A 17,381-nucleotide genomic window follows, 5' to 3' on the forward strand; every position below is an offset into this window, starting at 1 on the left:
GAATGAAGATAAAAGTCAACATACCAAGGATGGTGGAGCAGGAGACTAGAAAGCACCTAGGTCCTCTTGATGATATTTTTCATTAATTAATTAATTTATTTATTTTTGGCTGTGTTGGGTCTTCGTTTCTGTACAAGGGCTTTCTCTAGTTGGGGCAGGTGGGGGCCACTCTTTATAGTGGCCTCTCTTGTTGCGGAGCACAGGCTCCAAATGTGCAGGCTCAGTAGCTGTGGCTCACAGGCCCAGTTGCTCCCCGGCATGTGCGATCTTCCCAGACCAGGGCTCGAACCCGTGTCCCCTGCATTGGCAAGCAGATTCTCAACCACTGAGCCACCAGGGTAGACCTTGATGACATTTTTGAATAGCAGAACCATGCCAGTGATTGCTTTTGTCTGGATGGCTTGTCATTTGAGGAAAAGTAATGATTTGTTTACAAGCAATCAGTTCAGTTTTCTGTCACTGGCAACCAAAAGCAATTCTAAATGTTATGTTGCTCCTAGCCCTGATTTCTGGAACTCTACTGTGGGACACATCTCTACTTTTCTACACTTTAAAATGTAGTGTTGGCCAATCTGATTAAATTAATTTATATTGTAATTCATAATAAATGTCTTCAGTGGTGGTGTCAACCTTAGCTTCACCTTGAGGCTGTATTCAGGATTACAGAGTTCAGGAAGAGGTTCCAGGGGTCAGCAAACTATATAGCCCATGAGTCAAAGCCTGCTGGCATAAGCCATGGAGTTAAGAAAGGTTTTCATATTCTTTTTTTTTTTTTTGACCTGCACCACACGTCATGTGGGATCTTCTCTGACCAGAGATTGAACACGTGCCCCCTGCATTTGGACTGAAGAGTGTTAACCACTGGGCCACCAGGGAAGTCCAAAAGGCTTTCATATTCTAAAAGATTGTAACTCCACACCGCCCGCCCCCCAACAACAACAACAAAAAAGAATATGTGACCACAAAGCTGAAAGTTTATTATCTGGGCCTTTATGGAAAAATCATGCCAACCTCTGCACTAGTCCCAAAGAGGATTCACCTATCATGAAGTTGAGACTGGGGTTTTACTAAGGAAAGAGTTATTAGGTAAGCATTTAATACCTTTGAAAAATTATTATAAATCACTGTGTAAAGCTTTTGGCACAGGTAAAGATGAATTCTATCTTCAAATTAGGTTTCTTTTCAGTTCAACATTTACTGAATTTCTATTATTACAAGAGTATGGAAGACACTGGAGTTACATAATGAATAAAACAGGGTCTTAATGTAGCTAGAAATCACTTCAGGGAGTCATCTTCTCTGGCAGAAATTATTCACACAATATTGCGAGCAAAAGATAAGGGCCTGTATAAAAAGGATTGCATGCAAAATTTTATATGGATTGGGAATTCCCTGGCAGTCCAGTGGTTAGGACTTGGCTCTTTCACTGAGGGGGCCTGGATTTGATCCCTGGTTGGGGAACTAAAATCCCGCATGCCGCACAGTGTGGCTAAATTAAAAAAAAAAATTTTATATGTATATGCTTTTTTCTAAGGACATGAAAATAAGGATGGACAGCAAGTGGTTGGAAATTTGGGCCTGTAACTCAGGATCAGAAGAGTAGAAAAGGAATGGACAACCATTTAATAGCTACTTTATATATGTTAAATTGTTATATCAATCCCCAAAGGTAAATGCTGTTTTGCAATTTCTGCTTCACGTCATACTCCAATGACCATATCGCTTTCACTAAATCAAACTGTCTCCTAAGGAGAAGCAGGGACTGAAGATAAGATTAGGAGAAGAGTCACAAATCTCTTTAAAATTCTGGAGAGACAGATAGGGAGACTGTAGAATAAAAGAGTCAAACACAAAACCTGAAGGATTGCCTGCATTTAATCATGGAAAAGGGAGAGAAGCTAGTGAAAAACTCTGAAAACAAGTGATCAGAATGTGTAAGGAAAACTAGGAGAGAATTGTTTCACAGAGGCCAGGAAATTTAAAAGGTTTAAAAGCTCCAGTACCTTCAAGCAGGGTGGATGTAGAGATGAAATAAACTGAATTTGGTCAACAGGACATAAGGTGATATTTTGTTTTGCTGTCCAATTTTTTTCCTTTTTTTAAATTAATTTTTATTGGAGTATAGTTGCTTTACAATGTTGTGTTAGTTTGTACTGTACAGCAAAGTGAATCAGCTATACATATACATATATCCCCTCTTTATCGGATTTCCTTCCCATTTAGGTCACCACAGAGCATTGAGTAGAGTTCCCTGTGCTATACAGTAAGTTCTTATTAGTAATCTATTTTATACATAGTATCAATAGTGTGTATATGTCAATCCCAGTCTCCCAATTCATCCCCCCCCACCCCCTTTTCCCCCCTGGTATCCCTACGTTTTATTTCTACATCTGTGTCTCTTTCTGCTTTGCAAATAAGTTCATCTATACCATTTTTCTAGATTCCACATATATGCATTAATATACAATATTTGTTTTTCTTTCTTACTTCACTCTGTGTGACAGTCTCTAGGTCCATCCATGTCTCTACATTGTTGTCCAATTTGGTAGCCACTAGCTAAATGCAGCTATTTACATTTAAATTAATTAAAAAGTCAAAATTCAGCTCCTTAGTTGTATTAGCCACATATGAAATGCTCAAAAGCTACATGTGGCTAGTGGCTAGCATATTGGACAACTCAAAAACACATTTCCATCATCACAGAAAGTTCTACTGGAATGTATTTTTTTAAAGCATCCAGTAGTGCAGAAGCAAGAATGCATTGGGGAGATTTAACATGTTTTCCCTTATGCCCTCTATAGGGCATAAGGGATTTCTCTAGCTTGATTTGATTTCTCTAGCTTGAGTTTGTGTTGATTTGATTTCTCTAGCTTGAGTTTGTGTCTTCACTTTTGCTATTCATTTTCAGCCTCACGCTCGTTTTACTGGACTATTGCAATGGCTGCCTATCTGCTTCCCCAACTTGTTCCTCCTTCTAATCTTTTCTCCATACAAATCATTTATCCACTCAACAACACTCTTGTCAATGCCACTTTTCCTGAGCAGCCAACCTTAACTTTTACTGACAGTCCACTGTGGTAGGGTGCAAATGGAGGCACTGTCTCAACACCATAAGTGATTTCCTTCCCACTCCCAAGTTTCCTTCCCTGCACTCACACAGCTCATAATCCAATGCAAGCAGCATGACTATAATACATTCATATCACACAAATAACGTTAGAGCAGGAACAATAGCTAATCATCACCCTCTCCTGTGTCTTTTATTTCTGATCTGTTACCAAATCTTTTCCCTCTTCACTTCACCACTGCAATAGCCTGTTACCTAGTCTTCTTTTAGTCTCTCCTCCTACCTTCCACCAGAAGCTCCACTCAAATTACCCAATTTCTTTCAGGGATCCCCTTAGGCCTACAGAACAGAATGCAGTAAATTCTTCTAAAATGTAGCACAGCCCATCTTTCCTCTCCTACCTCCCTCAACATTCTTCCACACATCTTTCTATCACCCGGTAGTATTCACCATTCCCCTGGCACATTCACGCATATTCACCTCCCACTCTCTTGTCTATGCGGTGTCATCTTTCAGACCCCAGGCTTCTCTCCCATTTCCTTAAGACTCAGGAGGTAAGATGCACAGAGCCCAAGGCGGAGGGGGTCATTACTCAGGGACCGAGGGACAGAAACCTGTTTGACCGTGTCCACTTGGGGAGCTACCCCAAATAAGCTGCACTAACAACCTTTGCTATGCCCCCCGCAAAAGTCAACCTAATTTTCACTGTAACGCAGAGCAAGCCCTCCTCTAGTCAAAGACTCTTGGCAGAGAAAGAGGCACTAAAGGCTCTGGGAGGCGAAAGGGATTGTGGGAACGCCGGTCATCTCCCCGCAGGCTCATGGGAAATGTAGTGCAGTTTTCTCCAACATGGCTGCGCCCAGGAGAGGTGACGTGCTTGTACCCTCTGCGGCTTCTTGGGATAGAGTGGGAGAAGCTGCCGAAGGAGAGAGCACCCGCGTGGTGAGAACCCAGCCTGAGTCAAGGCGGAGGTTTGTGGCACTTCTTATTGGCGGGCATGATGGATGCAAATAACCCGCTTTCTCTTTTTGGCCTCTTCCGGTCTCCTCTATCTGCCTCAAGAGCTTCGGACCTCACCAGGGAGAGGAGGGATGGTCCGTGGGCACTAGGTCGTCTGTGCATGGGGTGGTCCTGTCAGAGTTTGAGGTGCACGTGCTTGTATTTGTTGCGGGTGCTCACGTGGTGTCTGTGTCAATCTTCTGTTTCTTTTGGGGTTGGAGACAGGCGGTTGCAACCTGAGGAGTGTTGGTCAGTGGTGTTAGCTTCAGGGGTTTTTTTGACCCTGCCAATGCAGTGAAGAAAGGATGTTGCTGGTGGTCTGGTAACTTACAAAGCTGAATCTTTCTATGCCCTTTTTTGAGTAAAACCGGAGACCCCTGGGCTTCAGGTACTGTGAGCCTATAGTTTTGGCTGATTTCATTTAACAGATATTTACTGAGTACTTGCTGAACTCTAGGCACTCAAGTTATGTGCCTTCAAGTAGGTCACAGCCTTCTGGGTGAGCCCAGCACACAAACAGGGAATTATAATATAATGTGAAAATTGCAGGGATAGAGATACACATTAGATATTAATGAAAACATTGAAGAGGGCCACCAAGCTCAGAATCCTGGCAAAGAGGTTTAGGAGGTAAGATGGCAAGTTTAATAAGTTTAGGATTACTCAGTAAGCGTTTATTGAGTAACTCTTGGTGCTAGGTCCTGCTCTACTTGCTGAGTGCTACAGGGTGAATAATACAGACAAAAAAATCTCTACTTTCTTTTTTTCTTATTTCTTATTTATTTATTTATTTATTTACTTTATTATTGGCGGCTCGGGTGAGGCACGTGGGATCTTCGTTGAGGCATGCGGGATCTTTCTTTGTCGTGTGAGCTTCTCTCTAGTTGTGGCGCGCTGGCTCCAGGGTGCGTGGGCTCTAGTTTTCCGCACGAGGGCTCTAGATGAAGCACGCGAACTCAGTAGCTGTGGCGCGAGGGCTTAGTTGCCTTGCAGCATGTGGGATCTTAGTTGCCCCACCAGGGAATGTACCCTCGTCCCCTGCATTGTAAGGTGGATTCTTTACCACTGGGCCACCAGGGAAGTCCCAGATCTCTACTTTCATAGAGCTTACTTTCTAGTAAGTTAAAGGAGGAAGACAGAATAAACACAATTACTGAGGGCATTAGAAAATATAGGTAGGTATTCTTCAAAGAATTAAAATGAGGTGATATGACAAGTGATGGGTCAATTTTTTCTAATCATTAAAAAAAATTTTTTTTTAAATAGGTAATGCAATTTGAATAGCTGCTAAATTCAAAACTTACAAAAGAGGAGCTTCTCATTCCTGTACCTACTCTACCTGTTTTCCCTTCTTGGTGGCAACCCATATCACTGATATCTTGTATGTTCTAGAAACCTGTATGTATAATTTGTATACCTATACTGTACTTTATAACCAGGGCTCATTTGATAGGAATTGAAGTTTCCAATCTTTGCTATTAATTAAATTTAATTTACATACAAGCACAGGAACATTTGTCTATACTGCTTGGTTCATTTAGGCTGTCTTATTTAAGGAGAGCATAGACACACATATTACTATTACCATTTAGGCAATATCCAATAGGATGTGTTGGGGTTAAACTTACTAACAGAGCAGATGTGATTTCTAAACCCTTGTTATCCTATGGAGAGTGTGCTTAGGCTGGACTCAGCATGGCTGGTATTCTAATAAATAGTGACGTGGCTCCTGTAACATCCCATAACAGTCCCATAACAGTCCCATAGCATGGCAAGGAGCACGCAAGCCTTTGTGCAATAGTGGAAATCCCTTGGCCAGGGAAGTGGCCTTGTTAGAAAGGGGCACCTCCACATCTCAACAGCTGGTATCAGCCTATTCCTTGGTGAGGTGACTCGACTGGTCTTTCTTCACATGGAGTAATATTGCCTCACTGAGGGAAGAAAGGAAAGGGGATGACAGAAATGTGATTATGAGGCTCCATCTACTGGTGCTGGACTCTAAGTGTCAGACTTAAAAAAATGTATTCAGCATCATCTTTTTTCTCATTTCTTCCACTTTGCAGTCTTTGCTCATGTAACATATTTAAAAAAAAAGTCTTAGTAGATTCATCCCTGTTCTTCATTGCTAACTGCAAAAATGATGATCTTGGAATGGAGTGGCAATAAGATAATTCCTTTGAGGGTCCTCAGCTTTTCTTGGTCTTCCTAAACAAGTCTTATCTGGCTCTTCTGGAAATTAACAGTAATTTAGTAATAGACATATTTAATACTTTTAACAAAGTTATGAGATAGTGTCAAAGAATAACACAGCCAGACATTAGTTAAAGCAGTGAAAACAGACTTTATTTAGTAATTATTGACAGTAGGAGAAAGAGCTAAACTCCATTCCAATTTGTGTGGAAGTGATTATGGGGTGTGTGTGTGGGTGCTCAGTAGAGTCGGAGAAGTAAAAAATTATAAAGGGTGGGTCAGTGTAAATGCAGTTAGGCCAGCTGGCAGTTGTCAAAGTTAGGATTCCATCCTGTCACAGAAACTGAGAGACAGAGGCCCTGTCCTTCCTGATGATTACATTTCAAAGGGGGAATTCCCTGGCAGTCCAGTGGTTAGGACTCCGTGCTTTCACTCGGAGGGCGCAGGTTCAATCCCTGGTGGGAGAACTAAGATTTTGCAAGCCACATGGTGCTGCAAAAAAAACAAAACAAAATAAAAAACATTTCAAAGGAATGGTTCTCAGGTCCTTGAGAGAGACATGTCTGAGTTGCAGGAGATACATGTTCACAATTGTAAGCTGGTTTTTCTTTTTTTTTTTTTTTTTTTGCGGTACACTGGCCTCTCACTGTTGTGGCCTCTCCCGCTGTGGAGCACAGGCTCCAGACGCGCAGGCCCAGCGGCCATGGCTCACAGGCCCAGCCGCTCCGCGGCATGTGGGATCCTCCTGGACCGGGGCATGAACCCCTGTCCCCTGCATTTGCAGGAGGACCCTCAACCACTGCGCCACCGGGGAAGCCCTGTAAGCTGGGTTTTTTTGGTAATTTTATTTAATTAATTTATTTTTTGGCTGAATTGGGTCTTCGCTGCTGCATGCAGGCTTTCTTTCTAGTTGCGGCAAATGGGGGCTACTCTTCGTTGTGGTGCTTGGGCTTCTCATTGTGGTGGCTTCTCTTGTTGTGGAGCACGGGCTCTAGGTGTGCAGGCTTCAGTAGTTGTGGCGCACGGACTTAGTTGCTCTGCAGCATGTGGGATCTTCCCAGACCAGGTCTCGAACCCATGTCCCCTGCATTTGCAGGAGGATTCTTAACCATTGTGCCACCAGGGAAGTCCCTTAAGCCGTTTTTAATAAGTGCTTTAAAAAAGAAGGGAGGTCAGGGGCCTGTTGTTAGGAGATGTTAGAACAAATAGTAAAATATCCAGGCAGCATTTTAAGTTTTCTCAGGCAGCCATTTTAATGGGGAGCTGGGGTCATCCTAGGGTATGGCTTTATGCTGCTATAAGCTAGAGTTTGAAGTTTTTTAGTGCAGGGTTTGGATGGAGTTATGTGCCAAGAATAGGCACTATTTTTCCTGTTTTATAGGTGAAGAAGCCTAAGCACAGAAATAAGTAAGTAACTCGCACAGGGTCATATAGCTAGTAAATTGTAAACCTGAGGTTTGAACCTAGAACCTGGACCCCTAAACACTGTGTTATACTGTCTCAAAAAACTGAAGGAGGCTCTGGGGAAACAAAAATATGATTTAATTCTTGTCATCAAAGAGCTCATAGTCCAGTGGAAGGGGACAAACATTAGAACAAATAATTATAATTAGTGCAATGTTAAAAATATATATTCAGCTGTCCCCTTCCTGTGTAACGATGACTCCTAAAGCTTTCTCTCTAACCTCATTTCTTCTCATTTTTCCACTTTATGTTTTTCATCTGCCAGCCAGACATTGCAACTGTGTATCTTAACAGTACTTCAAACATATTATATCCTAAATCTGACTTATCACCTCCCTTACTGAGTAGCTCTTCCTGACCCTCTTCTGACTTTCCAGTTTTGGAATGACATCACTAGCCTCTCAGTCACTCAGGCTCTGTCCTGCTATTAACTGATTTCTGATTCTTCTCTCCTTCATGTCCGAGTAGTCATCAGGACTATTGATTATTCTTGAACTTTTCTTTTGCCCTCTCCCCTTCTCTCCCTATTTCCTTTCTTCCTACATACAGCCTTCACCCTAGGTCAGGCCAGCATTTCTACTTGTTAAGCAGGGTTATTGCAAGTCCTTTTGCCTCTCATTTCCCTATTGTGCTCTCCAGCCAGCCTGTTTTACTGGCCTTACCTCCTATCACATGTGCTCCATGTATTAGTTAAACTGGATTACTGGCCGTTCTTTCAATAGTCTCAGCATTTTTCTCTGTACATAAAGATTAATAATTAGAGTTTTGACTGTTTGAGAGCTGTTTGGGAATATGATTTATTTTTATTTTTATTTTTTTGCGCTATGCAGGCCTCTCACCGTTGTGGCCTCTCCCGTTGCGGAGCACAGGCTCCGGACGCGCAGGCTCAGCGACCATGGCTCACGGGCCCAGCCGCTCCGCGGCATGTGGGATCTTCCCGGACCAGGGCACGAACCCGTGTCCCCTGCATCGGCAGGCAGACTCTCAACCACTGCGCCACCAGGGAAGCCCTGATTTTTTTAAAAATAAATTTATTTATTTTTGGTTGTGTTGGGTCTTCATTGCTGTGCGCGGGCTTTCTCTCGTTGCGGTGAGCGTGGGCTACTCTTCGTTGAGGCATGCGGGCTTTTCATTGCGGTGGCTTGTCTTGTTGCAGAGCACGGGCTCTAGGTGCGCGGGCTTCAGTAGTTGTGGCACGTAGGCTCAGTAGTTGTGGCTCATGGGCTCTAGAGTGTAGGCTCCAGAGTTGTGGCGCATGGGCTTCGTCGCTTTGCAGCGTGTGGGATCTTCCAGGACCAGGGCTCGAACCTGTGCTCCCTGCATTGGCAGGCGGAGTCTTAGCCACTGCGCCACCAGAGAAGTCCCTGGAATATGATTTTATTTAACTTCTTAAACTTATTTCATTTGCTAACTTTGAAGACTTTCAAGTGGGTAAAGAGTGGAATCAGTGGATAAGCCAACATTCTCTGCTCTGAAAAATTATGTCTAATACACACTGTCTTTGCCAGACATACTTATTTCTGTTTTTAGCTTCTGTTCTTTATTGCCTCACTGAATACCCTCCCTTCCACGTGACTCTATATTTCTTGTTCTTTGATACTCAGCTCAAGTCCCCTTTTGTTTTGAAATTCTCCCAAACTTTTCCAGTTGACATTGATCTTATCTTTTTTGTCTGTAATTTGTATCACATCTAAAGACCATTAACACTTAATTATCTAAAGACACGTCATATTCTTTCATTGTTTAATGCTTGTTTTCCTCAACTAACTTATAAACTGGTTGAAAGCATAAACTGTGTATTGTATTTGTATGCTGTAGAGTGCTGAGACCATAAGTAGGCATGTGTATATTCACTCATTATCATTTGTTTATCCCTTCAACAAATTTTTGTTGAGCACCTACTGTGTGCTGGCATTCCTTGGAATTTACATCCTGATGGAGGAATTAAGCCAGCAAATTAATCATCACAAATTGTGTTAAGTTCTGTGAACAAAATAAAATAGACTTCTATAATAAAGCATGATGTAGGGTGCTGATTTGGATAGTGCAAAGACCTTTTTTGGAATAGCACTCAGTAACTATTTGCTGATTGACATTTCAAAAAAAATGAAAAGAATTCTATGGGGTTCTTATACCTGTTATTTTAAAAATTATAGATACAAAAATATATAACATATAGCTTAAAAATAATAAAACAAACACCTAAACCACCACCTAGCTTAAATATTTTTGATGCCTCTATGTGTCCCTTTCATATCACAGTTCTCTCTTCCCCCCATGAAATAACTTCTCTCCTGAACTTTGTGTTTATCATTTCCTTGCTTTTCTTTGCATTATGCTATATATGTATTTCTAAACAACATATGGCTTACTTTTGGATTTTGAACTTTATATAATGGAATCATACTGTATATTCTTCTGTAAATTTTGTCTGTTTCTTCTTTTTTTCATTTCCTAACATTATGTTGTGAGATTTGTTTGTGGCACATTTTACCTTGGACTTCATAAGTAAAGGGAACGCATGTGGGAAAATAGCTCACTTAATAGCACTAAAGCATTGACATGTTTTGTAGAACCTACCAGAGATGCTATTAGATGTTCTTGCTTCTTTGTTACCTTCTTAAATATTCCTTTATTGTCTGTGCATCTGTTTGTTCTCACTTCTCTTGGTTGGTGACAAGTATGGTAACCATTTAAAAATGATCACATAGAAATATTTATAAACTATAAAATACATGAATAGTATTATTATAACTGTTTCTTGGGACTCTTTAAGGTTGACATTTTATACCTTTTTTTTTTTTTTTAAGTATTGCCATGGACAGCAACCACCAAAGTAATTACAAACTCAGTAAAACTGAGAAGAAGTTCTTAAGGAAACAGATTAAAGCCAGCCATACTTTGCTGAGACATGAAGGCATTGAGACAGTACCCTATGCTACTCAGGTGACCTAAAACTATTATTATCATTTGAATGTAAATGTATTGCCATGTTAGTGTGTTCTAAGTAATATTTCTTAATAATTGCTCAGAGAAGAAGGCTATAATTGTTCCATCATGTGTTACGATCTGTGTTAAATATACATATGATAAGACCTGCTAACTTTCTGTTTGGGGACATAGCCTAGTATAGTTTGAATTTCCACTGACTGTGTTGGTTGAACTAGAGGAAGTTGTAATTCTGTATTAATAACAATAACACTATACAACTGTTTACAGTTTACAAAGCATACTTATATTCATTATTATATTTAATTCCCTAGAAATCCTTATGAGGTAGGTGAGAAAATTAAGGTTCTGAAAGGTTGTGATATGTCCATTGATATAAGGTGCTGAATAGAAACCTAAAGCTAGATCGTTTGTACCCTAATGCAGTCTTCTTTCTTCTATTCCTAACTTCACCTCTATTACAAAGTATTTGATTATATGCTGTGAAACATTTCTTATTTATGAGACCTTATTTACAAAGCCTTTTTATTTTCTGATGGGCAATGATTAAATGATATATATGTATGTATGTATATGTACCCCCCCACCCCCCTTCCACACACACACACACACACACACACACACACAAACTCTTCCTGGGCTATAAATGAGGAGAACTTATTTTAACTCTTAGCTTCTCCACTTATTTGTACATGAGCAGTATCCTTTGACCTCAGCTTTCTTCATTTGTAAGGACATAGTATTACATACTTTTTATTCCATTGGATTGTTACATTCTAAAGAGAACACGTATATGATAGTACTTCTTAGTCATTAAAATACCACATGAATGTAAAGTATTCTTATCATATTCTTTCTGGTTCTAAAGATATAGGATAACAGTAGTAAGGCAGCTTAGCTAGCATCTGAGGACCAAAGACATACAATTTAGGAGGTGAAGCTGGGATTAAAATTTAGACCTCTTGATTCTCAGACCAGTACTCTTCTCTAATGCTTTTTCTGTCTTCTGTACTGCATCATAGTTTAGGAATGAGTGCTCTATTTAGGGAGATTTAATATTAGCAGGTAAAAGGCCCAAACTTATATTTTCTTAAATATTAATAACTTCAGGCCCTCTGACCCGTGGCATCCACACACAGCGTGCCTCACGCCCAGGTTCCTGCACTGTTCCCTCGCAGCCATGAGACGCCGGGTGCTCCTTCTGCTCCTGCCACCCGTGCTGGCCACAGTGGGGGCTCAGGGGCTCCATGACCGATGAAATACAGTGTAACGTGATGAGGCAAGCTGCCTGTGGCAGGAGATGCATTCCTGTGGCCTGGCTCTGCAACGGAGGGCAGGAGTGCCTGGATGGGGCGGACGAGCAGTGTGCTTTGCAGATGCGAAATCTTCATCAAGCACTAATCACTGAAGAAACAGTTGTAAGGTATCATCCAAAAAACCAGCATCATGGAGAACTTTTCCTTTCCTGAGTACACCTTCAATAAAAGCACATATACATGAAAAAACAAACAAACCCAATAACTTCAGAGCATTTAAACCAAATCCCTCAAAAAAGGATGGAGTAGATAATAGATTAGAATTAATGTCTGCACGCACTTCCTGCCAAGACCCACTGAGGCTGTGAGGCATTCAGAAGATTTATGATATACCCTATTTTCATCAATTCTCAAGCATAACTGGCTTTTTTTCCCCTTACAGGGGTTGTGAAGACAAGTGGTAAGAAAAGAAATGGGTTAAGTTTCTTTGCTGTCTCTGAAACTTGCTTCTGGTTGAGGTTGACTTTTTTCTTCAGATCTCTAGAAGCTTTAATTTCACCTTCATGGCTTCCAGAGTGTCATTTTATTTGGACTTGATTACTTTTTTCTCCTCAATATTTTTGTTTGTTTGTTTGTTTATTTCCAGTACGCGGGCCTCTCACTGTTGTGGCCTCTCCCGTTGTGGAGTACAGGCTCCGGACGCACAGGCTCAGCAGCCATTGGCTCACGGGCCCCGCCGCTCCTCCATGTGGGATCTTCCCAGACCGGGGCACGAACCCGTGTCCCCTGCATCGGCAGGCGGACTCTCAACCACTGCGCCACCAGGGAAGCCCTCTCCTCAATATTTTTAAAGGAAAAGAAAACAATTGTAGATGGACTTCCAATTATATATTATCAATCTAGGGGAGAACAAATGCTTTTTTTACTGTATAAGTACAGGTGCCTTTGTACAACTTTATAGTGATTGTTAGATTTTTTTAGAGCCATTATCCTCAGATTATCAGGACTGAAGATAACTTAAAGTCTGAATTCTCTTCTTCATATTACTGGAAAAATTGCTTGGCTGAACAACTATTTATTAAATTAAGCATTTCATTATATTCTGTAACTCACATGTAATAATAAATAAGTTCCTCCCTTCCCTCTACCATTGCACTCATTTTTGTGTGGTTTGCCTTTAGCATTGCCCACAAATCACTTGGATAGCATTTTTGAGGACCTTTAGTATTCCTCAAGTCACCTCTCACTGTTTTCCCCAATTCCTAGATGGGACAGTGGACCTTTGACATTTACAAAACCTTTGCAGTTCCTTAGATTTGGGAATATTGGAAATGTTTTTGTAATTATGGCTACATATGACCAAGCTATTCTGGTACTTTAATTTATAACTTCACTGAATGAGGTCCAGGACAAGCCATCTGAGACTAAATTTTATACCATATTTTATAGTATTGTATTAATGTGTTTATTAGTGTGTGTGTGTATACTTACATACATATAAGGTATTGGCTGCCCCATGAAAGAACAGAGCTTTACTTATTATCCAATTTTTTTTTTTTTTTTTTTTTTTTTTTGCGGTATGCGGGCCTCTCACTGCTGCGGCCTCTCCCGTTGCAGAGCAACAGGCTCCAGACACGCAGGCCCAGCGGCCATGGCTCACGGGCGCAGCCGCTCCGCGGCATGGGGATCCTCCCGGACCGGGGCACGAACCCGTGTCCCCTGCATCGGCAGGCGGACTCTCAACCACTGCGCCACCAGGGAAGCCCTATTATCCAATTTTATAATAATTGTTTTATATTCTTTTAAAACAGTGTTCTAGATATTCCCATTTTATGCATATGAAGCTAAAACATTATGTTCTACACTCATATAAATCAGGTGTTGGCAGACTACTGTCTTCAGGTCAAATCTGGCTTGTGAGATAAGAATGAGTTTTACATTTTTAAGGGTTGTTTAAGAATAAAACAAGACTATGTGGCAGAGGCTTATATGACCTGTGAAGCTTAAAATATTTACTATCTGGCCCTTTTCAGAAAAGTTTTGCCAATACCTGGTATAAATGATGAAACTGATGAGTGTAGGCCATCAGTTGTTTACTTTTGTTATGCTACAGAGTTTAAAGATCTTAATGCTGTGTAGAATGTTTTTTAAGTACAGCGACTATAATGGCACTAGGACATAAACATCAGAATAAAAATAGAAAACCTCCCCTACCTAATTCCTTGAGTAAAGTTGAACAGGATTGCAAGTGACGGGAAGTAAGCATGATATTTACAAAGGAAAAAAATTTAATTGCAAAATGACTGAATAACCAACAAACAGAGGAAATTTTTCCTGTTTTATGTTCAGTAGAACTTGTAATTGTTTTTTTCTTCCAGCCAGTACCTTTACCTTTAGTTTTTAGTAAACATTGTATAATGGTTATATCAAAAAGTATGGATTCTGGAAACTGACAGAAGTAAATTTGAAACCCAGCTCCAACTAATCACCACCTTAGCCTCATTTTTCTGATTTTTTAGTTTCTGTATGAAGTGGGGCTTATATTACCCACTTTGTAGGATTGTTGTGAAGATTATGTTAATGAAGATTGAGTAGGTAAAAACATATAGCACAGTGTCTAGCAAAAAAGCAAGTATTGGGCTTCCCTGGTGGCACAGTGGTTGAGAGTCCGCCTGCCGATGCAGGGCACACGGGTTTGTGCCCCGGTCCAGGAAGATCCAGCATGCTGCGGAGCGGCTGGGCCCATGAGCCATGGCTGCTGAGCCTGCGCGTCCAGAGCACAGGCTCCGCAATGGGAGAGGCCACAACAGTGAGAGGCCCGCGTACCGCAAAAAAAAATTTAAAAATTTGGGCTTCCCTGGTGGTGCAGTGGTTGAGAGTCTGCCTGCCGACGCAGGGGACAAGGGTTCATGCCCCGGTCCGGGAAGATCCCACATGCCGCGGAGCTGCTAGGCCCGTGAGCCATGGCCGCTGAGCCTGTGTGTCCGGAGCCTGTGCTCCGCAACGGGAGAGGCCACAACAGTGAGAGGCCCGCGTACCGCGAAAAAAAAAAAAATAAATAAATAAAATAAAATAATAATAAAAAATTTAAAAAAGGCAAGTATTATGTAAATCCTTGTTTCTTCTCTCTGCCTCCTCTTTCTGTTTCATTATGTTAAATTTATGAACAGTGAAAGTTATCTTTTAATTTGTATGTATATGGTCATTAAGAAATGAATATTTTACTGAAAAGGCTATTAAAAATCAGTATTATTTACAATATCTTATTTTTAAATTTCATTTAAAAATAGCAGGTTGATATCAATTGCTCATGTTACTTTCTTTTTTTGTTTTTTTAGAGCCTGATTGTTGCCAACGGTGGTTTGGGTAACCGAGTGAGTAGGAACCAGCTGCTCCCGGTGTTAGAGAAGTGTGGATTGGTGGATGCTCTCTTAATGCCACCTAATAAGCCCTACTCATTTGTAAGATACAAAACTGTAGAAGAATCCAAGAAAGCCTATGATACTCTCAATGGAAAAGAAATAGTAGATGACTTAGGACAAAAGATTATTCTGTACTTGAATTTTGTGGAAAAAGGTATATCATACAGGTATCTTTTTAAAAATGGTTTTTGCTTTTGTGTGTTTTCTTTTCTTACCTCAGTTGGAAGTTTCAGTTATTGTGAAACAGAATTGAATGTCAGTTAAGCAACCCCTTTTTGTTTAACAAACATTCTTTAAGTGCCTAGTTTGTACAGGCATGGGACTAGTAGTTGAAGGGAGGTGATTTAGACATAGCTTACCAACGTAGCAATACATTTATTATGTATGCATGTTATTTTGGAGCCCTGCTATCTAATTGTGTCTTTCAAAATTTATTGTTGAGGATTTAGATCACCAATTTATTTTACAGTGTCTACCCAGAAGCTTTCAATTTATCACTTAGGAATTAATTGTGATCCAAATGATTACATGCCAAGGTTCATGATTATGGAGGAGCAACTTTAGCTACCAAAGATCCCCAAAGCTTTAGAGTGCCGATGTCCAGTAGAACATTCTGTGATGATGGAAATATGTTCATATTTTATATCTGTACTGTCCAACACGATTGTTTGGTTTTTAAATTTAATTTTATTTAAATTAATTAAGTTAACCATTTTAAATAAAAGCTTTGTAGACTGATTTACAGAATTGCTGCAGGGATTATTACATCTTTTCACCACTGAGCCATGGAAATGAGATACATTGAGATGAACTTAAACTTCTAATCTCCTCCTATTATATTCATTTGCCACCTATTTAGGCAATTAAAGAGTTTTGTTTAGATATGCTGGGAGTGGGTAGGAGAGTAGAATATGATCAAATTTATGTTTTATAAAATAAGGTTCAAAGGAAACTTTAACTCCTTTAAAGATATATTTTAGAAGTTATAATTCTCAGTGTCTATAGGTACTTAATTTTTAAAATTTCTTTAAAAATTTATTTATTTTAATTTATTTATTTTTGGCTGCAATTAGGTTTTCGTTGCTGCACGCCAACTTTCTCTAGTTGTAGTGAGTGGGGGCTACTCTTCGTTGCGGTGCACGGGCTTCTCACTGTGGTGGCTTCTCTTGTCGTGGAGCATGGGCTCTAGGCGCGCCGGCTTCAGTAGTTGTGGCACGTGGGCTTAGTAGTTGTGGCTTGCGGGCTCCAGAGCGCAGGCTCAGTAGTTGTGGTGCACGGGCTTAGTTGCTTCGCTGCATGTGGGATCTTCCCGGACCAGGGATTGAACCCATGGCCCCTGTGTTGGCAGGCAGATTCTTAACCACTGCACTACTGGGGAAATCCAGTATGTACTTAATTTTAAATCTGACTTAAGCTTTCAGATTTTGAAAACTAGATTTTTTCGTATTTTGTGTTTGTGATCAGTTTTTGAAAATTGTATGCTTTAGGAATAAGTTTTTTTTTTTTAATTGGGGTACAGTTGTTTTACAATGTTGTAGGAATAAGTCTTAATCAAAAAATATTGTCCTTGGGTTTTCCCCCATTCAGCATGTTGAACACTGTAAGAAACTGCATGGAATGAGTTTTGGAGTGTTTTTTATTTGAAACCCTGTATTAGGTCCAGATGTACTTTTTTAATGTATTTTTTATTGAAGTATAGTTGATTTACAAGGTTGTGTTAGTGTCTGGTGTACAGCAAAGTGATTCGGTTTTATATATATATATATGTATATATGTGTGTGTGTGTATACATATGTATACATACTACATACATATATATTCTTTCTCATATTCTTTCCCATAATAGTTTACTACAGGATATTGAATATAGTTCCCTGTGCTATACAGTAGGACCTTGTTGTTTATCCATTCTATATATAATAGTTTGCATCTGCTAAACCCAAACTCCCAAAACCATCCCTCTCCCACTGCCCACCCCCCTTGGCAACCAGCCACAAGTGCATTCTCTATGTCTGTGAGTCTGTTTCATTTGTG

The 17,381-nt window shown here is 40.4% G+C and overlaps 1 protein-coding gene across 1 annotated transcript in view; it reads left to right on the forward strand.

Annotated features, from left to right (window-relative positions):
- The first annotated feature begins 3,909 nt into the window (after positions 1-3,909).
- The window catches only part of ALKBH8 (alkB homolog 8, tRNA methyltransferase), a 71,626-nt gene continuing 58,154 nt past the window's right edge, over positions 3,910-17,381 (forward strand). Inside the window, exons 1-3 of the mRNA XM_007454858.1 lie at positions 3,910-4,038; positions 10,531-10,666; positions 15,264-15,501. Of these exons, the coding sequence (XP_007454920.1) occupies positions 3,917-4,038; positions 10,531-10,666; positions 15,264-15,501 (496 nt within the window). The 5' untranslated portion in view covers positions 3,910-3,916. The remainder of the gene's footprint in view (positions 4,039-10,530; positions 10,667-15,263; positions 15,502-17,381) is intronic.

This window comes from Lipotes vexillifer, unplaced genomic scaffold, assembly GCF_000442215.2.
Source record: "Lipotes vexillifer unplaced genomic scaffold, Lipotes_vexillifer_v1.1 scaffold900, whole genome shotgun sequence".
NCBI lineage: Eukaryota > Metazoa > Chordata > Mammalia > Artiodactyla > Lipotidae > Lipotes > Lipotes vexillifer.